Here is a 23,069-nt window from a genome sequence, read left to right on the forward strand (position 1 = left end):
TCTGGATTGGCTCAACTGCTATTTGAATGAGGACAAATGAAATGTCTTCTTGGAAAATGTTATCAGCTGTTTGGGTTTTGTTTAGCGCTGTGGCGTATAATGTGTTATTTCACATCACAAATATGCGTTTGCACTGTGTGTTCATGGTACAGGTCTTATGATTTGTTTTCATATCATTATTATTTTATAGGTACAAGAGATGGCCAGAGATGGACTTACTGTCTGTGAAGCAACGGAGAAAGGAAGAGAGCTTTTAGGTAAGATTAGCATCGCGTAGACATCGTACACATTCTAGTGCACGCACTCTACCACTTTTAGTGCTATCTTAGTGTACGTACTTGATCAGTCTTCAATGTCCCCGCGCAAGCCTCGGGAAATGCCTTTGGTACACGCGCCCTGCATCAATTTAACACCGAATGCTTCCTTATGGCTGTCGTATTCACCTAGACTACAGCGTTTTGAGTAATTCGGTACCAGAAAACTGACTTTTAAATTTTACGCTTTGACAACTGGCCCCTACCATTCTGGTTGAGTTACGTGACTCAGCCGTGGAGTAACGACTGCATGCAGTATGTAACTGTATGCAATGCTACAATGCATATTACTTGCTGGTGCTTCTGTGTGGGACTTGGAATAATATCCCGCAGCATGGAAGTTATTGACCACCAGTTCAATGATAAAAACTCGAAGAGGCAGGACGTGTTTCCCGACTTGATATTTTCCGTATGGATAGAGAGAACTTTTAGCAAAAATTATGCAAAAGTGATACCGCGCTGCTCTATAATTCATCTTGAGGTTTTGTGGGAGAAAAATATATTTGCGGCACGTAGATGTTATTTAATTACCAGCACAGTCGCACTAAGCTTATTTGGAATCATGTCGTAAATCTATAAACTGTATCTTATCATCAGCAATCCTGTCTTCCGAAGAAATATTTAACTAAAAGAAATGATTTAACCGCAAAGATGTCAATACCAACGCGTAATTGTAGTGTTACCAATAAGACTGCACGGCTAGGAATTAGTTATTCTTGCTTAAGACACAAGAACTTCTGTCTCATATGGTCATTAACCTACATTTTTTTCGCAGGCAGAAATCAAGTCTTGCCTGGTGTGCCAGAGCTGATTCCCGAAATGACTGTCGAAGCGACCTTCACTGATGGCACGAAGCTTGTGAGCAATTTCCATTGTTTTAGCCGATTCTGCCGACACCAAGGGCAGCAGCTGGCATATACAGCTGACGCTTGCTGTACACAGCGCTATTGAGCAGTGTTCTGTACGCAGCAACGTAGGCAGCATTGATCTACGTGAAGAATATCCGATGCTTATAAACTCATTCTCAGAGATAAGTCATCAGCACAGCCTTTTAATAGTGCAGTTGCTGCACGGTTAAAACGTTATGGAGAGAGTACGTTATACAGTCGACATTCGCTCTGGTTGATTCGATGTTTCGGTTATTATTTCGATCTCGACCGAAGATCTTGGCCGGCGCCCATGCACTTCTGTGGGCCAAACTTTTATTATTTGTGTCCTGTAACTGGTCCTCACCGGTTAATTGGAACTTTGACTGGTCAGAACGCACCGTCTGCTGACTCCAATGTTGGCAGCACTGTCTTGACGGCGCTAGGGGACAGTGAATACTACTACATATGCTCCCTATAAATGCATATCATAAGAAGCCAACAAACAAAGACACCAATGACAGAAAAGGAAAAAATTACATGTACTCATTAATTGTACTAAAGAAATGATAAAGTAATTGAAATAAATGGGGATGAAAAAACAACTGGCCGTAAATGGGGCACGAACGAACGTCTTCGCATTTCGCGTGCGATGCTCTTGCGAAAAAAAAAAAAAAGCTACCGCGGCTTTGTTTTTCCATCCGCTTTCTGGGATATTTATGTTTATCTACTACAACTAAGCCTGGGAGTGTTAGCCAGAGCCACAACTCGCGGTCTTGACGGCGAATGTGGAACGTCCTTTCTTGTGGCGGGCGTCACGTATACGTCAACTTTTTGGGTGAAGGCACGTGACGCCACGTCACGTACACGTGACTCCAGCGACAAAAAAAGGATGTTCCACATCCGCGGTCAAGACCATGAGGTTGGCGATGGCTAATAACCCCAGGTTTATTTCTAGTACACTGTAGTTTTAGTATATAAACATAAATATCACAGAGTGGGCGGGAAAACGGAGTCGCGGTTGCTCAGTTGGTAAGAGCATAACACGTGTAATGTGAAGACGGGGGTTCGCGCCCCGCCACCTGTAGCCATTTGTTTTTTCATCCACTTTCATTTCAGTTAAGTTATCACTTCCGTAATACAATTAATGAGTACATGTAGTTTTCCCTATGCTGTCCTTAGTGCCTTTGTTTGTTGGCTTCTTAAGATGTCAATAATAAAATTCGGACCCTATTTCCTTTCTTCTCGTCCCCTATATATGCATCAAACACGCGATATCTCCGGCCAAAAACGCTAATTATCGGCTAGCCTCCGGAAGGTTCCGAAGTGAAAACGGCAGCTAAGAGATGGGTATTCGTCCGGTTCTTACGTGCGCTTTCCCCCCAAAAGAGCATTTGTAAACTTCTTGCGTCGAATACGAAACCGAAACTGCGTTCACGGCGTTGTCTGCCATCAGCAGTGCCATCGCTATCAAAGTTGTCATCACAAGATGGCGGTAGAACAAGTTATTGTGCATGTTATTGTGCATAATAGGAACAACGCCGACGACACGGCACTTTCAGGCTTTTACTACAAAAGCTAATTCAACAGATAAGGTATTTTACACAACAAGCTATCGGCAGCAGAATCGTGTCACGTGTTTTCGGCGCTCCGGACGCTGGCGTGCGTGGCAACTGAGCGCAGTCGGCGGATTTGAAACCCATCGCGAACCGCTGACGTCGTGCGGCTGAACGTCCTCAGATTGAGGTTTTGGGGTGCCGAAGATAAAAAAAAAAAAGATAAAAAACAACGCTGCCGGAAAATGTACAGTGATTGCAGTACCGTCGTGCTGACTAGCACGTTCGCGATTAAGTGTAAGGTCTCCGACTGTAAAGATATTCTTGAAGGCTATCGGAAGAAGAGAGCAGCAAATGACGAGTGATGTTAGTTACGCTGCTGAGCTCTGGGTGGTGCGTTCGAATCCCGGCCTCGGAAGCCGCATTTCATTGGGGGCGAAATACAAAAACGGTTGTGCACTTAGATTTAGGTGATATTTAATCCGGATACCTCCACTATGGTGTGCCTCATAATCAGATCTTGACATTGGCACATAAAACATTTATTTTAAGGCGAAAGCCTTTACTGGCTCATACACCCTATGGTCCGGGAAACGCGGCTTGCGGTGGTACAGAAAGCCATGTGAGCTCGCCTCGCGCAGACACGCAGACACTGCCACTGCCACTGCTCTCGCGTTCGTCGTCTTCAACAACTGGCTCCGATGCTGCTCACCATTAAAAAAAAAAAAAAGAATGAAACTATGATAGAGTTAATTCGGGCACTGGCCTCCACGACCTTCGGTGGGAGTCGAGCCCTCGAGCTTATCTAGAAGTTGAACCCACGACCTTTGGTGTTAAGCCAAAGTTAATAAAGCCACAGTTAATTCGTGTAGAGTTAATTGAGGCATTCCAAACTGCTACCTTTGGCACTCCAAACTGCTACCTTTGGTTGGAGTCGTACCCACGACTTTTGGTGTTAATTAGGGCAAAGTCAATTAAGGTACAGTTAAGGTAGCGTCCTTTTGAGTAATTGACCTAGGTAACCTTATTCGTTCAAATACTCTAATGGTTGACTGACCACGCTGAACTCTTGTTCTCTTGCCAGGCTATTGGTTATTATCTTTGTTTTGTGCATATTAATCTTCAACCCTGCCCTTACATTCTTTGTGTTAAGGTCCTCAATCATTTGTTCTAACTCGTCCCCAGTGTTGCTGAACAGGACTATGTCATCTGCAAACTAAAGGTTGCTGAGATATTTGCCATTGATCCTTACTCTTAAACCTTCCCAGTTTAATAGCTTGAATAGTTTTTCCCAAGCATGCACTGAATAGCATTGGAGAGATTGTGTCTCCTTGTCTGAAACCTTTCTTTACAGTTATCTTTCTACTTTTCTTGCGGAGAATTAAGGTAGCTGTGGAATCTCTGTAGATATTTTCCAAGATATTTATGTAAGCCTCCTGTACTCCTTGATTTCGTATTGCCTCGATGACCACTGGTATCTCTACTGAATCAAATGCCTTTTCGTGATCTATGAAAGCCATATAGAGAGGCTGATTGTACTCTGCAGATTTCTCGATTACCTGATTGATGACGTGGATTTGATCCATTGTACAGTATACGTTCCTGAAGTCAAGTGTTGCCCTTTACCTATTGGAAATTATCTTGTTGAATATTTTATACAATACTGGAAGCAAGCTAATGGGCCTATAATTTTTCAATTCTTTATCATCTCCCTTTTTGTGGTTTAGTATAATGTTGACATCCTTCCAGCTCTCTGGGACCCTTGAATTCCTGAGACATTTCATATAAAGGGCTGCAAGCTTTTCAAGCATGATGTCTCCTCCATCATGACGAGGAAATTTACAGAAGAATAAAAATGAGTTGGAGCGCATACGGCACACATTATCACATCCCGACTGGAAGCTTACCATTACCATTAAAAAGAAAGGTGTACAATCAGTGCATTCTACTGGTGCTAACATATAGGGCAGAAACTTGGAGACTGACAAAGAAGCTTGAGAAGAAGTTAAGGACCGCACAAAAAATGTTAGGCGTAATGTTAAGAAACAGGAAGAGGTGTGTGGATCAGAGAGGAAACGGGGATAGCCAATATTCTAATTGACATTAAGAGAAAGAAATTGAGCTGGGCAGGTCATGTAATGGGTAGGTTAGATAACCGGTGGACCATTAGGGTTACAGAATGGGCGCCAAGGGAAAGGAAGCGCAGTCAAGGACAGTAGAAGACTAAATGGGGTGATGAAATTAAGAAATTCACAGGTGCTAGCTGGAATCGCTTGGTGCAGGACAGGGGTAATTGGAGATCGCAGGGAGAGGCCTTTGTCCTGCCGTGGACATAAAATAGCTGATGATGATGAAGGTAGCGTCAATTAAGGCACTCGAACCCACGTCCTTTGGTGGGAGAAAACAAGTAATAAGAAGTAACAATGCATTCGAATGAGAATGTCAAGTAATTGAATAAATGTCTCTTGACTGCACAGGCTTTCGCCTTCACCCTGTTTGGCGTATGCTACAGTGACTGTACAGCATTTTGTAAAAACGAATGAGTGATGTTAGTTTTTAATGATCGCCTTGTTTTTTATGATAGATATAGCTGACTGGTCTTCATTTTCATGGACGCAGATTGTGGCATCTGCTCAACTCTTAACATTTCCTGATGCTCCATATCTGCAACTGCAGCTTCCACCTTCTAGGGCACGATCAGCCTTCTTTAGGTGCAAAAATAATGGTAATGGCCATGATAATTTCATTATGCCCACTGACTCGTACAAAAAGTGACTGATATCAAGATTACAGATAGGTTTTGTGGGTCTGAATGTTTTAATGATAATCTGCCATGAAAAAAATACAACTGTTTTGTTGTCAGCCGAATCACTTGATATCATATCTCTATCATATTTTTAACCACTTTTTGTTGGAGTGTGGTGCCTGTCAACGACTTTTGGTAGCGTTGCGATACATAACGTGTAAGACGACTGTGGGCTGTGAGGCAACCTGTAGTAAAAAAATCTAGGTTAATGTAGACCTTTCTTGCTCCCAGAAATCTCAGTTTTGCATTTTGCTTTCATCAAAGCATGGCCACTGTGGCACTGATTCGACAAAATGCATTGTCATATTTTATTGGGATGAATATACTAGCATACTTCTTGTTTACCTCTACACAACAGCTAGTCAATTTGAGCGCACAAATTGGAGGGATTGAAAGAGCATTGAAACAGTGTTGTCAAAGTGCGACCTACTCGAATACAGAGCCAAGTTCTCCTCGCAGACTCTGTTGATCTACTAAGTGAAAGCACAATATGAAAATGTAGGGCTTGGGTGACGTCTGGAGAAGCATTTTTTGGTGAAGATGGCGACTTTCAACATGTTTGGTGGTCTACAAGATTTCTCCTAGATGAAGTGATTAATTTTTGCTATTGGATTTAAGTCACAAAACAAAATTTGTGCCATTTCTGCTATGCTAAGCAAGAGTGTGCATGCAGTTTCAATGCTAGCACAACACAGACAGACTGGTCAATTCGCACCATTGTTGACTCAAGCTGCCCGCTGCATTAGGCACTGATTGATGCTGCTCTGGGCTCCCAACATTGCCCGGGCAGTGTTGGGAACCTGCAGCAGAATCGTTCGAGAAATGCAGTACTCCGCAAAGAAGGCAATATGTGGTGGTCCATAGACAACAATGAAAAGCTTCTGTGATTGATGACGATGGACATTATGTGCAAATAAATTTTCATTCAATTAAGGTAAACTCTACATGCCTCATCTTACTTCTGAGTGCCAAAATTGGAGGCATTATACATTTCTTTCTTTTTGTATGCAATCAGGTGTGCATTGGATTTGGGTATATACACAAACACCTACGAAATATCCGAAATGTCCTATATAACGAACGATTCAATATGTCCTGTCTGCATTCCTATTTTTTGTATGTATTATGAGCTGAACGCATATACAGTAAAGGCCACGACAATGAATTTGCCTGTACAATGAAGAGATCTAGGCAACCTCGGCGGCTGAGTTGTTACTGCCCTCCGAGTTTGCCACTGAGCCGTGGTGCGCATAGGAAGAGCCCGCAGATGGATCAAAAATTTTGAAAATTGAGCAATAGCGGCATTTAATGCCTCACAGCTGTACCTTGCATTGCTCCTGATTCATGCTGCAGATCCTTGATGTGATAATTTCAGCTATGGCAGCAGATATATATTTCTGGAAGGTGAAGTTTGCAAAAGAATATTTCTGCGTTCAGTCAATAAGTTTCTTGAAGTCATGTGAAATAAAGCTTTTTGTTTTTTTTTGCTAAAAGTGCTTTGCTAGCTGTATTACGAGTGGTACTGTCCCTATCTTTATGATAAAGTGATCTGCCTAACAAAGGATTTTGGATGTGCCAAGCGCTTTGTTATAAGATCGTTTCAATTTATCTTCTACTACTAAATCATAAAGACTGGGTGCGCGCTATGTTTGGGCAAGTGTTTTCAGGTGAAGCAGTGGTGTTTCGGGCCACTTTCTGCTTCTAAGTTGACCCGCTTCATAATTATGTCAATTCTGTTGGCCCTATCAAGGTTGATTTAAAGGAAGTAGACATTTCTGCCTTGAAACAACAATGCCAATGTCAAATGCTGACCCTTTCCCCATTCAAACAGTATCTCCAGTAGATAGCAGTAAAGAAATAAGCGATCTAATTCATATGTTTTCAGGAGTGAACGCTGCTAAATGCACAAAAGCATCAAAATATGACATATTCCAAGTGAAGCGCAAAAAGCAGGGAAAAGGAGGGAACAACACATCCACTCCGGCTGTCCCTGTTTTTTTGCGCTTCACTTGCATTATGTCATACCATCAAGGTTGAATTTCTATCCTTCTCAGTCAAGGTAGCTGGATGCGCTTCTATTTATTTAACAAAATTTTTTTTTTACATGTGGCTCATGTTTCTAGTGCGTGTGTTGTGATTTAAGCATTCTTTCAAGGTCTGGGCTAGTAGGACTAACTAGGAAGTCCAACTAGTCTGTTTATCTGCGGAACCCCTGACCCTTTCACATTTAGGAGATTGTTTGAATATGCTTAACTCAACAGACACTCGACTCCTCCTCTGTCACCTTAGAATATGCACTGGAGGAGACTGCCTGGGCACAGTAAATGAATACTCACACTCCTAATCGCGCCCATACCTACTCGCCAACGCTCACTCAAGTTCATGCTCACTTTCATGTACAATTACCAGCACACGGGAATGTTCATACTCACCTTCCCTCACTCTCACCAGTACTTACATTCGTACTTGGATCCACTCACACTTGCCGACATTCACTCACATTCAAACAGCCACTAACTGTCGCAGAATTTGGATTACATTGATGTTAATTGGCACTTGCTCCTCTTCAGACTCGCATGCACTCAAGTTTGCTGACACTCATTTTCTTTCATACCCACGTCTCATCATACTTTTTGTCACTCACTCAGGCTCTATCCCACACTGCGAAATCACTGTGAAGTGCCTTTCAGTCGGTGTGCTCATGAGTGAGTATGCTGACCTGCGTTTTTTTATGAGAAAGAAGTAAGTGAGACAAAAAGTGGTCAGGTTGGCCAGAGGAATGTGTCATTCAAGAGCCATTCATGCTCTCTGCTGTGGCCCTGGCACACATTGCATAGGGTAATGGGATATAATGCAGGGAGGAAACAAAAGAGCATTGTGACATCAAGGCAGTGTAAAATGTTTTCCCATCTGTGTCGACCACCTGATTTTTCTAGTGTTTTAGTCTGATGCGTGTCCGTAATACTTACTTGTACGGCATTATGACAGGTGTACCTGGAGTTTCCAATTTGTCGACGCAATGGGGATCTTAAAAGTGCTCTGGAGGGAAGCTTTCTACCCGTTCCTGATGTATCTATATTCGAGAAAAGGAAGGTAAGTGCCATGCATTTATTGTGCGAACTCTTGTAATAGCTGTGGCTTCATATTGCCTGAGCCTTGTAACTTTAGGAAGCTGTACAAGGTGTATATAAGCACTGTTTTTGTGCAGGCATAACATTCGTATATTTGTGCATATTGCTGAAATTGAATCAATGCATGTCCCATCAGCTCCGTGCTGTAATTAATGAAACAAGGCTTAGCTATTTTGTGCTGTGGTAATGATGAAAAGATCAGCTCCTAATGGTACTGTAGTGTGCTTGCCTGTAGCAACTTCAGTTATGATGAATTCTTGGCTTTTCTGAATAGAAATGCAACAAGAACTACTGTATATATCAGCACCTTATGCTATATATATGCACAGGCGATGTGAAGCCCTGTTTATGTGCTGTATATTCGCTGTGTAATATGGTGAGAGTCACTATTAGTCACCTTGTGCTTTTATGGTACTGTACTCGAAAAGTCCAGGAAAAGTGCAGAAAGGAAAAATCATAGACGTATGCATGTACAGAAACAAAATACAGAGTTCTGGCTTCACCATATAATCTATTACTCTTGATGGAATACCGATTTATTGGAGACATAGACTTAAACAGCCACTTTGCTAGTGCCATAGTGTGATACAGAATTTAACTAGAGAGTAAAGCAATAAAAGGGGCTAGTTGCTGCATGTTCATGACTATGTTGTGCTGAGTTTTACAATGGCAAGAAAATAACAAAGAAGGAAACAAAGATGTGGATGGACAAAGCAAAACCTAGTTTGTGCTTTGTTCATGACTTTGTTTCCTTTTTTGTTATTTCTTTGCCAGTGCAAAACTTAGCGCAACATAATCATCAACTAGACAGGACACAGAGCTATTATTGCATACCAGCCATAACCTATATGCCATATGCTTGTGTGTGTCGTACAGTGATGTGGTGTCGGCTGTTACTGTTTTCAGGCACAAAGAATCATACTTGCAGGTGGCGTGTTGTGCTGTGCGCCATCATGTTTTCTGGAAAATTTCTTTTATATGGACAGTGCTATTTATGTCACCGGCATAAGTAAACATATTGTAAATTTCCAGGTGTCACTGATGCCAAGGCATCAATTGACGCAGTACAGTCCTATTCACACTGCTCCTTCACAGTACTCCTAGTTAGCTTTCTCTTTGCAGAGTGCAAAAATGCAAGCATTCGTTATTGACAGATTTTGTGTGTTTTTTTATGAAACATTAGCCACAAAAGTTGGCTTTAACAGCCAGCTCTCCCTTTTCCTCAAAATAAAATAAAAAGGGAGCAGGGACTATCTTTCTGATGGTGATAACTGTTGACCTGGTCTCCCACCCTGAAAGTTGGATAGGTTGGTGAGCTCTTATCATGAATAGCAAGCTTGTGTGATTGCAGTGATTTAAGGGAGCTAGAGAAACTGAGATAGAAGCTGTAAAGCAGATAAGAAGTGGGACACATCTAGCTGTAAAATTGCGTGTTCCGGATTAGGGCTGTTTGTAGATAACAGAATTAGGGAAGTGAACTAGGCAGGCTTTGGTATCACCTCCCATCATACAGTCTAAATGTTGAGAAGCACTAAAAGGAGAAATGCGTATAATTAAATTACACTGTGTGTGTCAACATTGCTTGAGTGCAAAAATCATTGATGGGGTATTACATGGCACTTTAGTAGTTTCTTGGGCTGATTGACACAGCATCCACACAGTCTCATTATTTGCAGGATATGGAAAAATGGAAAAATAAAGCTTTGGACTTTTGCAGTCTTACCAAAGGGCCATTGAAACACATTCTTTATCCACTAAGGAAACATTGCTTACCTGTAGACAGTGCTGCTGTGAACATGCAAGCCATATATGTTATTCTGCTGCATGCAGCATAGAACCTACAATCTTGCGTAGTAGATCGCTTGCCCTCTCCTGTGGCTTTTAAGGCTCCCTCTTTTTGCTGCTGTCATTGACATCATCAGAAGCACTGCCACAATATTTCTATTAGGCGGTGGGGGCGGAGAGTTGAGTCTCCATTTTTGTAGGGGGTGCGCAAGGGCACTTCATCACTTGGCACCACATGTTGAAAGGAGGAGAGTGATGATGAGGTGGGGAGTAGTTTGGACGGGTAGCACGAAATATTGGGGGCTCAGCCACAACCTCTCGCTCCCCTTTAGAGCCATAGACAGCATGACAGTCCATGAATTTGTGCGAGCCAATGGGCAATTGTTTAGGATATTGAGCTACTCGCCGGTAAATGTCTGCGTGCCCTACCAGACCTTTTAGGAGACAGAGATGCAGCGCTTGTTAAAGCATCCTGCCTGACCTGTCACTGCCTTTTTGTTGCTTTCTGGCACTTTTGTTATGTGCTGACCATTGGTGCAATGTGGAAAGAAGAAAATTTGGCAGACTCAACTGTAGTTGACATCTATGTAATGCAAAGCATTGCACAAACCATTGAAGCATGACACACCAATGCACTTTAGTGGCCCTATAGCATGTCTCAGGCTCTATAGTGGCCTGAGGCGTGCTTTGTCATTTTCCTATTGCCTAGTGTTTTAAGATGTAGAACAAACAAACAAACAAACAAACAAACAAACAAACAAACAAACAAACAAACAAACAAACAAACTAACAAACAAGCGAATGAATGAACGAGCAAACAAATGAGTGAGTGACTGAATAAATGCTCCACTGCCATGTATTGGTTGATGAACTGGAACTTTAGCATAGCCATGAGTTTCGGCTGAGTGGCTGCCAATTGAAGCCTCAGCTAGCAATGATCCTTCACATCTCTTGCTCCAAGTACTATGATAGTGGCCAAAAGAGCGCATTGGAAGAGGAGATGCTCGCAGAACATGTCACACGATAAACTAATGCTCAACGTGCTTGCCTGGTTCTCTCTCATCACATTTACGAGCCACAGCTACATCCCATCTTTGACTGAAGATGGCGGGAGTTGTCTGTCTGTCTGCTGACCCAAGAAAACGGCGACGTACCGATATGCACCACAAGAACTGCCACGATTTGGAGAAGAATGCTTCGCTTTCGAAAGAGAGAAAGGAGTGTTAGGCAGGGCTATTGGTGCCGCTTCGGCTGAGAGGAACTGAGGAGTTGAGTGGGAAAGTAATCATTGCATTCTTTATATCTCTATTTATATTAAGTCTTTTACAAGAGTATGTACAGGAAAATAACTTTTGAAAGGCATCGCGATCATTCCAGTGTGTTGCTCAGGCTTTAAGAGAGTGTATTTCAGGGCCTCTTTAATAGCCAAACACTGCAAGTTCTTCCATCATGGCATCAGGGAAATCGTTTTATTTTATAGTGCTTGCAGTTAGTAAAAATGACCAAAACTTACTCACTGAAATTTCAGCCTCTAAGAACACCGTGTGACTAGTGGTGAGAAAACAGCTTGCGCCAGGGTTGCCACCTTTGCTGAGAAAAGAAACTGGTACCTATTAGGAAAGGGGAGAGGGAGAGCGAAATTTACTTTGTACTGCATGAAAAAATACAAACAAAAAAAAAGGGGATACACCGAGTACTAATTTTGCAAGGTTAAAATTTATTGAAGGCAAGTTATTTATTGATATAAAATTTGGTGCACATTTAACATTTTCGCACTGTAGTTGCAAATGATTTATTCGTAAGGTATATCTTCAACAACCCAGCAAAAGGTCTGCATAAAACATGAAACACATGAATACACTCTCACCAAAACCTACAGTAATATTCAGTGCAGGACACCTCTAAATTTATATCTGGCATTTGATTTAGTTGCTGTAAGGAGCTGCTTGTTTTGTTTGCCTACTTGCCCATTCATTATTCATTATTCATTGTGGTTGCATTTGATATTATGACATGTACAGAGCGGTCCACTATTAAAGGGAACACTGGAGTGCGTGGCGTCTGCTCTGTGCCACCACCAACCGGTGGCGGCAAATGAGCTTCGTGCAGGCGCAGTGAGTGCAGTGGGTGGTGCTCTTTCATCGTCTGCTACTGTCTGCCACTGCGCTTCGAATCGTCGCAAAGCCAACCATTCATGCGTTGTTAAAGTTGGCCGGAGACTGCCTGGTCACACTCGGATAGCTAGCCATTGCATGGCTGAAAGAGAATTAGACGGTCCAAAATATTACCTTGCAGTTATTTTTGCCACTTGAACTCACGAGACAAACATGACAATTTTTTACAGACCTCTCTTGGTGGTGCAACTATAGTAGAATAGTAGAGAGCATTTGTCCATGTATAGTGGCCATCTCATGCACACTAATGCATATTTGAGTTGCTGCAGTGTGTAGGCTGAACAAGCGCCTTTAAAGAGCATTCAATAGAATTCATAGCGGTAACCTCGATGGGGAAGCGTACTGGTCTGTGTAACGTGTTAAGCTCCCGCAGTTGCGGAGACTTTAGTAACGAGTGGATGCTGAAGTTGAGCAGCATGCGAAATTGTTCTAAAGCTTTAGGTTGTTATTGTTTACAAATGATACCTTTGTGATTACGGTAGCCATTTTAGGGTACACATTCAAAGTACTGATTGCTATAGCCTTTTTATTAAAATCTGACATCAAAGGGGTTCTTAAAAACTTCTGTAATCTTTTCGGGCTTTAAGAAAACAAAAGGGTAATCCTCGTACATCGCTCAATAGCTGCTCATGTCGCCGTTTGCCTCCAGCACTGCCTTGATTCTTGAAGAAAGACTTGCATACAAGACTTCACAGAAGGACGCATTTAGCTTCAAACGTTCGCATTTGGCCTTGACAGCACTCCAGAGCCTGTCTGCAGAGAGCTCATACAGGCACTGACTTACTAGGGCCTTCTTCATGGTCCCCCAAACGTTTTCAATATGGTTCAAGTCGGGAGACTACGGTTGCCAGCTCAGAACTTCCACTTGGTAACGCTGCAGAAATGATAGAGCTTTTTTTGCAGTGTGCACAGGGGAGTTGTCGTGCTGGAACAGGAAGTCATGCGGCTGGGAAGCACCATTTGCAGCATGAGGGCAGGCAACTTGTTGGGTGACGTCTCAGTATTTGACGGCCGTGAATTTTCCTTGCAGCCTGACGGGAGTACCAAGGCCGTCCTTTGTCATGCAGCCCCACACGCTGATAACTGTCCTTCCGCGTGCAGCAAGCCGCTGAATGTATTCTGGCCTGTAGCTGAAGTATGAAATAACGGAGGTTCAATAAGCACATTGTATGACCTGCGATGTGCACAATCAGGCAATAGAAGTTTCATTACACTGGAAGTTTTTGCGTACTCGACGCTTCATCATCATGTTCAGTATCCCTACAATATTGAGAGTTCAGCTTATGACTCGCAAGGCTTTTTACAAAGTGGAACTACAGATTGTTTCAGAAAACTCTAACCATAAGAAATGACATTGCTCTTCCTGGCTTGTTATGTTTGTGGCAAAAGAAACTCCTGAAATGTAATGTAGTGTAATGTGTCATCGTTGATACCATTGCTATATATTAGCCACCATTTCTATGTGTTGCTACCAGAAAATATTGTCCGCACGTTTTTCAAGCTACCCTTGAAATAATTATTTGGGAGCAGTTTCTCCCTATTTTCAACTGTGATAGGCTCTGTGTGATATGACAGGTAGGGTTCCATAAATGACACTGTATATTGTCTTATGGGACATTGTCCCCTTTTACAAATGCTTCCAGGAGTCCTCGGAACTAAAAAGATGAGTTTCCAACTATTAATAATGGAAACGAAAAATCGTGCTAGGAGCAACATTCTAATGGTAAAGGTATATATTACCGAGTGCAGTTAGGGTGCCAAATGCATGTCTTCTGGACCCAACAGGTGGTGAAAGTAGACTCATCCGTAAAGATGACCCTCTTCCAATTCTGTGCTTTCCAGGCTGCATGACTCTCCGCAAACTCAAGCCGCTTGTCCTTGTTAATGGTGCGAAGGAGGGCCTTCTGTGCAGCTGTTCTGCTTTTTAGCCCTGCCTGATACAAGCGGCCCTTCACAGTTATCTTAAAACGTTCAGTCCAAGGCTTTCTTTGATGTCTTGAACAGAAGCCCGAGGTCTGTCAGCCCCAGCAGCTATAATGGCAAGGTCTTCTGCATGGATTGTGGCTCAATGCCATGGCTTCCTAGGAGCGTCCTTTATGCGTCGGTTGCTCTTCCTTTCTGTTAATCTTGAAATAGCACGTTGAGTGTATTTCCCTAGCCATAGTTCAACGATACGCTGGCTTTCATCATATGGCACTCGAGCCATCGTGGAATAGTGGGAGTCCACGTGCATACTAAACGTTTTCTGTTGCGGGCAATTCTTTATGTATCGATAAGGCAAAAAAAAAAAAAAAAAAGAAACATGACAGTGTCATTGTGTCATTGCGACATGTAGATCAATTCCATCACTTTCGTTTCAGCTGGAAGGAAAGTAGCTTCTTTCATGCACGAACTACGCGAGCTGCTTTCTTTGCAACAATCTGAAGCGCAGTGGCAGATGGTACCAGACGACGAAAGAGCACCACCCACTATGCTTTCTGTGGCTGCAGACAGTAGCAGATGATGAAAAAACGCTGCTCACTGCGCTCACTGCACCTGCGCGAAGCTCGTTGCAGCCGCTGGCCAGTGGTGGCACAGAGCAGACACCACGTGCTCCAGTGTTCCCTTTAACAGTAGACCGCTCTGTACATAACTATGCTTTGACCATTGAAATACTTAGTTTGCTTGTTTTGTTGGTCTATAGATTTCCCATCACACTAAATACCTGCTCAACAAATGTGTTGCTACAAGGCATATCGAACACATGTTTCCTGAGGTTGTGCAAATGAGGACACTTAAATTCCTTTAAGAAGGAAAGCCACACCAAACTTGCAGCATAGACAAGAGGGATCCGCAGCCACTTGCTGCACAATGCTCCTCATTGGAGGTGGTGGTGGTGCTCACAACGCTTTCAACTGACGGCACGGCTGGGAGTAGGAAGGAGCCGCTTTTCCACGGTATTGCAAAGTGCAGTTTACAAACAGATCTTGGTTCTAGTAATGTTGGCTGTGATGGCATCTGCTGAGAGGCATGGACACATGTACTGATTTAGGGGAGAACCGGAAAACCAGCAACTGGGGGGCCAATATGGGGATGATCCAGAAGCCGGCACTATGAAGAACAAACTGTGGTTGTGAAAAACTGGCCAGGTGGCAAACTTACATGCAGTAGTAGCTAAATGGAACCTAGACTGCTGTGACGTAGCTGGTCTAGAGAGGAGCATGAATGTGTGCTCCACTCCAGTCAGATCATGGCTTTAATGCATGCATTGTGGCAAGCAACATTGGTGATATTTTTTTCCGCATCAAAATTTTCACCTCAAGAGGGGTGGGAGAGCTTATACAAGAGCGGGTCATACATGAGCGAATATATAATGTGAGCTCATCAAAAAAGCGTTTCTTTAACATAAAAACTTAATGTTTGATACTCGAGATTTTTTTGTCTCAGCTGATGCCTTGTCTGGTTGTCATCCTGTGGACATGTCTATATTACACATACTGTAGTATGTTTGCTCTAATGGCCAGGAAAATTGTTTCAGCAGCTTTATGGGATGTTCTATTTTAGCAGTTTATGGGATGTTCTATTTTAGCAGTTTATGGGATTTTCTTTTAGATAGATGCGCTCGTGAGTTCCCGAATTTTATTTTCTACATAACACTAACATATTGTTTCATCTTGGCAGGTCTGTTTTGATTTAGCAGGTGTGTCTAATGGATATATGTGGTTTACTGAGTAACTGGTAATAATGACACCACCACATCCTTCACATGCAGCAAAACACACAAACTATTAGTCCCAGATTGTGTTACTGTTAAGCAGAATAAGTGTGTAATTGATTTGGTTTAGTTATCTTTAAATACTGCAGCCTTGTAGGGCTTATGGCACACAGGCGTTCACACCGTGCTCCTAGTTCATGCAAGTGTAAAAAAAAAAAAAAAGATATATCATGACATCCCAGGCAGTCCAGCACATCAGTATGCGATTCCTCACAATAAGGCTACATTTGCGGCCAACCACCAAATGGCAGTTGAGATGTGTTAGAATTGTGTATCATTGAGAACCCTGGCCCTTATTTCACTCACTAACAGCTAGCAGCAAGCCATACCTGCTACAGGTATGAGTGGTGCATTGGAGCAAAACGAACAGAGCTCAAAGTAAAGTAGATTCGTACTAGGCAGGACCACCACAAACAAAAATGTAGCTTGGGAAGATTACAAGAAAGAAACATGCATTTACAGCATAGACAATTAGCAATTACCAGAAAGTGCATCTGAATATTTAGTGGTGACTCAAAATGTTTGGTGAAAAATGGTATGGTCAAGGAAGCTGTACTTGTATGCATTTCACTAAGGTAGGTGTTTGGCTTGTTGGTGATCTGTAAAGGAGTAAACGTAGGATGAAGTGGCAAGACACACTTGGTGCCAAGTGCATCTTACTGTCACTTTGTTCGTGCTCGTCCTCAACGTGCAACATTTTGTGCTCGTTGGGATGCATTATTACTTAGTTGCAGTTGGCACAAGTACAAATTTTACAATGCAAAACAGCCAAGTTTACATTTTTCACAGAAGAGGGGTGAGCTGAATTAAAGGCAAGTGCTTTATTCTCTTTCTTTGCAGCCTGATGTCCTTTCAAGAGTTGCTCCTTTGTCACTTGACCAGTTGGACCAAGAAACAGTCCAGCTGCTGAACAGTGTGCCTGGAAAAATTTTGCCTTTAGAGGAAAACTCTGACATCACAATTAATGAGGGCCGAACCATCTACTCTATCCGTGCAGTCAACACAAGTGATCGCCCAGTGCAGGTACATTTGGGGTGATTCTCGAACTCTTAGAAGGAAATAGGTGTTTAAGTCCAGGCTAAAGTTGTTATGGAATCAAATCAAACTTTATTTGCCTTGAATACAAGAACAGGTGGGGCCACAAAAAGCTACTACCACGAGCAGCTTGATGAAGCAGATGCCCCCGGAATGGGGAGCTGTGGTTAGGCACAGAATGCAGGAGTGTAATTGTAGAAGGAGTTGAGTAGTGGTGATTGCAATGTTAGTGTATATTAAGTATTATTCATGCAATACAATTAGCCTATAGTGTAGTCAAGCCTGCTTACAATGAACTTAACTGTAACTCAAGAGAGTTTCCACCACAAGAGAAGTTCATATTCAAAATTCACTTCTCCCGAGAACAGTACTGCTCAGTACTGTACTGAGCTACCCAAGCTCACGCTTCCCTTGTTTATTGCACATAAAACAATAAATTGAACACACAGGGTACATGGAGGAAGGGGCAGTGGCAGACACAGAGATAGATTTTGGAGGGGGTGAGAGCAACCAAATTAGGGGTGGGAGAAGAAAAATTTTCTTTCGACAAAAGAGTAATAATAATAATAAAAATATTAAAGAAGCAGTGTTGATTACAGGCTTAGCATTTTTGTGGGTCAGGAGAAGGAGAAACATTATCCCAAAAATACAAAAAGAGAGAAATGTGGCAGCGGTCCAAGACAGCTTTTTCTTTCTTCTTTTTTTTTTTGACAGGGAGAGGGTGAAAGTGGGAGGCACAGCTAGAGTAAAAGCTCTTTGTTCAGCAAAAATATTTATAAATGACAACAGATTTTTGTTTACAACTTGACGGATTCAAATGAGCAGCAGCGTTTATGAACCATTAGTAAAGTTAAACCATTGTGGCTCTGATCACTCGTATTCCTATATAATTACTCATTCATGCTTCCTGCATTATGCATATGCTATGTTGTTTCCGGAACTTTGATAGTATAACACAATGCAAAGTTCACTCGGTGAGCGGCTGATCGTCTAGGCATCCTTCTTCATTCAAGAAATGTTTGAATGGACGTTGGAATCATGGTGCCGTGGTTGGTCAATATTCTCTGTAGTCCTTATCACGCAAAACTTATCGTTAATTGATCACACTCAAGAATGGATGGTGCTGGCAAACCCAAGCAGGGCTACTTTCGGTGTTAGAAGACGCCTTTTTCAGAAGTGTGGCGTCAGACGTTGTCATCATGCTCGCTTCCATAGATTGGAGAGGCATAAAGGGTACCAGCTTCGAGAAATGTGAAAGCTTTCTGTCTCCTGACACCTGCTGCTGTCCTGAATTTCTGCCGCTCAGAAGGCTGTGGAGATGTTTGTTAAAGGCACGGCCTCACTTGAGGAAAGATGCTTGCTGCAAAATCTGCCATGCGACGGTCTCGTGCCATGCAATGGATGGGTCTCTGAGCTATTTCTCACAGCATGTCGTGTGCCGCAGACAGAGGAGACCAATCAGAGCGACCGCTTCAGCTATGTGCACACGAGGCAGCCGGTGTCATCAGGACACGCCGGACGGCTCGTTTCGCACTTGCGTTCATTGGACTTTGAGGGGAGGTGATACTTTAATGCTGTGAGGTGGCTGCCGCAGCAGCTAACTGTCACTCGCTCTGGCCATGTTGCCACACCTGCATTTTACTGCTGGCGCCGTGACACGCACATTTTTTCCCTCTCTAGCGTCGCCATGCCTAAGGTGGGCTCTCCAGTAGCAAGAATTGTTTTCTTTTTCGTCTTCTCAGTGTTCACGCAAGTCATTGGACTATTGCAAAAATATTCTGCACTTGAGCGAGAAAACTATTTTTCAACAAAAGTAGGTACTCTCAGCCATCGACAAGTAGAAAAAAAATATTGCTGCTATTCAACAATTTTGCCTTTACTACCACCAAAGACCTCTACTATGTGAGCGTTTGGCTGCATAGTAAAAGCTACTGAACGGTGACAATACAGTCCCTCTCGGTGGTTGGGTGTGGGTTTTGATGAACTAAGCCAGCATAAAATTTTCAGAGTGATTCCTGGAGAAGCTTTCTTCTCACTGAACATGGGATGGGGTAAAATGTATTCTGTGGACGGGAGTGGATCAATTGTGGTGGTGTGGTCGATGATCCCGTCAAATACTGAAAATGCTCGCCTCCTGGGGCTACAGGTAGTGACAGCGGTTAAATGGGGAGCAATAATGGCACAGAGTATCCACTTAATAGAGTTGCATCAACATGCAGTCTCGTGATCGATGTGGTGCGGCTGCTTAAACACCATCTGGAATCCAGGAGAGGTGTGCCTCGGGTCGGACTGCAAAACGTTTTGCTGCTACAGGCAGGGCACCTTGCTTTCTTGGAACGCCTGGGGGACGGTGCACTTGGCATAGTGTTACCGGCATAGCTGCTAAGCAGGTGACTATCCATGCTGACAAACACGAATTCCAAACCAGTGGGGATAATGCAGGAGCTTTTGACAAGCTCAAACCACTGGTCTTTGTCCATCGCAGGCGTCATGAATGGTTTGTTTTTAAACTGTGGCTGAACCCAGTCCACAGACCTTTCCCGACTTTTCTCACTTGCCCCAATGCACTTTTATACCATATCTTCCCAGAAAGCGATGCACTTATTTCATCCCATCTTTCATGTAGCGATGGCGACATGACACAATTGAAAATGATTTGAGGGGTGGGGGGGACCCCCTTGGGACTGCCACCGGGTTGGGGTTGCAAAGTGGATAGCTTAAGGGCACACCTCCTGTAAGTTCCTACTTAGCAGGGGGAAGCTTTTGCAATGAATTGTAGTATGCTGATGTAAACAAGGGCAAGAAAATATGTTCTCTATGTGTTACTGTGGACCTACAGCTACACAATGAGAGCATTGCTTATTGCATAATGTGTTCAGAGACTAATTCATTCTTGCTTACATGCCCTCGGCCAGTGCACGGTGGTGTATCTGTGATCCACATCTTATATCAAGGATAGGAGGACAGAGTAGTAAACAAAGTTCACACAAATGTAGTGCCCTTGTGAAAGAAAGTCAAACACACCAAGTAATCGTGGTGACCAAAGCAGCGCAGCTGCATGCATGTCCTTGAGGGGTTTTTTAGTGGAGTATTCTGGCATCACCATTCTGGCATCACCACTGCATAACTAAAGCATCACCTACTGTGTTGCTATCTGGTATACAGAACTCAGGGCACTTTCACTGTAGAGTTTCATGTTTAGAATACTAGAAGGCTCTAGAATACACAAGAAATGCTTAGACCTACATCGCTAAAATCTATGGGCCAGTGTGTTACGTAAACTGCCGAGCTTCTCATTGTGTTCTGTACACATACACTTTGGACCTGACATCGCATACATGCAAGGCTTCTAAAACTCTCTACTAGTGCTGTGGGAAGGAAGATGTGTAGGGGCAATGTATTTGCATTGTACTATTTACAAGTAATTTTGCGGGGAACAAGATGGTCACCAGTATGCGCAAGGCCATGCCGCTATCTTTATTGATATGGTTCCCAGTTTTGTCATATTGGTGCACAGTACAAACACATTGTGACTCTGGAATGAAAAAGGGTGCTGATTGATTAAGTTATGTAGTATGCGACATACGTGATACATACACTAGCAAATCAATAATTTTTTTTTCCGCAAGAAGCTTGTACTTTGGAAAGCAAAAGTTTTGGTTTCAGTGAGCATTGCAGCGACTTGTACAAAAAGAAAAAAAAAGTTCACTTGTCACCTGTGTATAAGGCTGTAGTTGTGTCATCTTATGTCACCCATGGATTTCATCATTTGGTTTGGTTGAGTGGAAACTAACAAACTTTGACATTTACATAACCGCAGCAGTCTTGGCCTTGTTTTTCATTTGCTGTATAAGCTTAGAGGCCTTTCTGAAGCTTTAGTTATTTTATTTTTTCTGTGACACTAATTGACATTTTATATCTCTTTATTTAGATTGGCAGTCATTACCCTTTCATTGAGGCAAACAAGTACCTTGTATTTGACAGAGAGAAAGCATATGGAATGCGACTGGTGAGTATGAAACTGCTGAATTTGAACTCGAGGAACAATAGACTCCATTGTAGTCATGTGATATGTGGTATATCACTTTTTATGGGACTCGGCTTTAATTGCTCACTCCTGTGTTGCTTGCTTGGTGCAAACGCAGTTGTGAGTATAGTAACATTGGTGTCCACTTTGTCTTTTGTTCAGCATTTGTTCTACCTGTTCTACCCTTTCAAAATCTCTAAGCTAGGTTAATATTTGGCCCTTTGGCATGTGGTGATATCTGTGAGCCAGTGAGGAAAAGTTAAACGAAGGAACAGTAAAAAGGGTAACTGCAAAAACTAGTCCTTAGATGCCTCCTTGACAGTAACAATTGTTACTGTGCTGTTTTTAAAGGGCCCTTTTAAAGAACCCCTCACCAAGTCCGGCCATATTGAGCTGACAAGCGAAGAGCATACAATGTGTGCTAACGATCGTGTTTGCAAAGAATTACATCGCTACGTGCCGTGGAAAGGTCTGAAATTTCAATCCGAATCTCGTTCTCCCTTTCCCTCGCGGCGACTGCACTCCAAGCCGGACGGTGACGCACTCATATCTCTGCCCCTACGTATTTGTGTTCGCAGTGTAACATCGCTCGTGGTGACACGTGAGTTTGAGAATTATTCAAGGCAACATCTGTTATTTGTACGATCTGTTGCTTGAGTTGACGAATCGAAGTTTGGAGAAATAATAAAACACACAAAGAGAATGTCTGCATGTTTTTTGTTTTACTTCACACCGAGGCAAGAGAGATGTGCTCCTGCTTCGTCTTCTTGTTTCCACGGTCATGCAGCCACGTGTGCAGGCACCGAAATTGTGCCATTTTCTACCGTGTTCCAGCGCACAATCATGCTCCGCAATCCGCTTGTTCTGCCTCAGTATTTGTGTAGCACTGAATTATATCGCTAGTCATGTGTCCTTGTGCACAGCGTGCAAAATCGTGTGCTGCGTGAAACAAAACCATCACAACAGCTTGCATGCAACGCCGCCAGCGGAACTGCGCAACGCCGACCAAGAAAAAAAAAGCAAGGAGAAAAAAAAAAAAGAATGATGGTGGGGCCCGTGATGTATGCGGCTTGCGATCCTCAAGGTCTGGTATGGGAGAACGCAGGGAAGGAATTTCGCTTGCTTAGGCTAGATGGGGCGAGTGGAGAGAGTGTTTCGTTTGGCAGTGGAGCCAACCTGCTGAAATCATGGGTTCGCTACACTGAAATATTTCTATCTCGGCTATTAATGAGCCGATTTCAAAAATTTTTGTGGCAGAATGCTTCCTAGAGGACGCGTAACAACTTAAGTGTATAACCAAAATTTGCTATGGGGCCTGGCAAGGGGTCGGTTTAAAGCTTCAACAGCAACGTGCATAGCTGTGGCTGATGGTTAAAAGAGCAGTCAGTCCTTTACTATACTGAGGTACACAGCCCTCAAGCATTTTGGTGCATAAAATGTTGAGGATTACCCTCTGTATTTGCATTTTCTGTCAGACTTTAGTAAGCACTAGTGAACTGCACCCATGCCTCCTGTTTCTTTGTGCAGAATATTCCTGCTGGCATGTCCGTTCGCTTTGAACCTGGGGATGCCAGGAGTGTCCCACTTGTGGAAATTGCTGGCTCAAAGTAAGCGAATGCAC

General features: G+C 43.0%; 1 protein-coding gene across 4 annotated transcripts in view; it reads left to right on the top strand.

Moving 5' to 3' along the window:
- Positions 1–23,069, top strand: part of LOC142575353 (urease subunit alpha-like) — a 134,006-nt gene that overhangs the window by 25,041 nt on the left and 85,896 nt on the right. For 3 of the 4 annotated variants that reach the window (XM_075684661.1, XM_075684660.1, XM_075684658.1), the window contains 6 exons: positions 191–257; positions 1,090–1,172; positions 8,531–8,635; positions 17,227–17,409; positions 21,353–21,430; positions 22,976–23,055. In XM_075684661.1, coding sequence (XP_075540776.1) covers positions 200–257; positions 1,090–1,172; positions 8,531–8,635; positions 17,227–17,409; positions 21,353–21,430; positions 22,976–23,055 — 587 coding nt within the window. In that variant the 5' untranslated portion in view covers positions 191–199. Of the gene's footprint in view, positions 1–190; positions 258–1,089; positions 1,173–2,640; positions 2,776–8,530; positions 8,636–17,226; positions 17,410–21,352; positions 21,431–22,975; positions 23,056–23,069 lie in introns of those variants that run through there. The other variant, XM_075684662.1, reaches the window with a different exon arrangement.

Source organism: Dermacentor variabilis, chromosome 3 (assembly GCF_050947875.1).
Source record: "Dermacentor variabilis isolate Ectoservices chromosome 3, ASM5094787v1, whole genome shotgun sequence".
NCBI lineage: Eukaryota > Metazoa > Arthropoda > Arachnida > Ixodida > Ixodidae > Dermacentor > Dermacentor variabilis.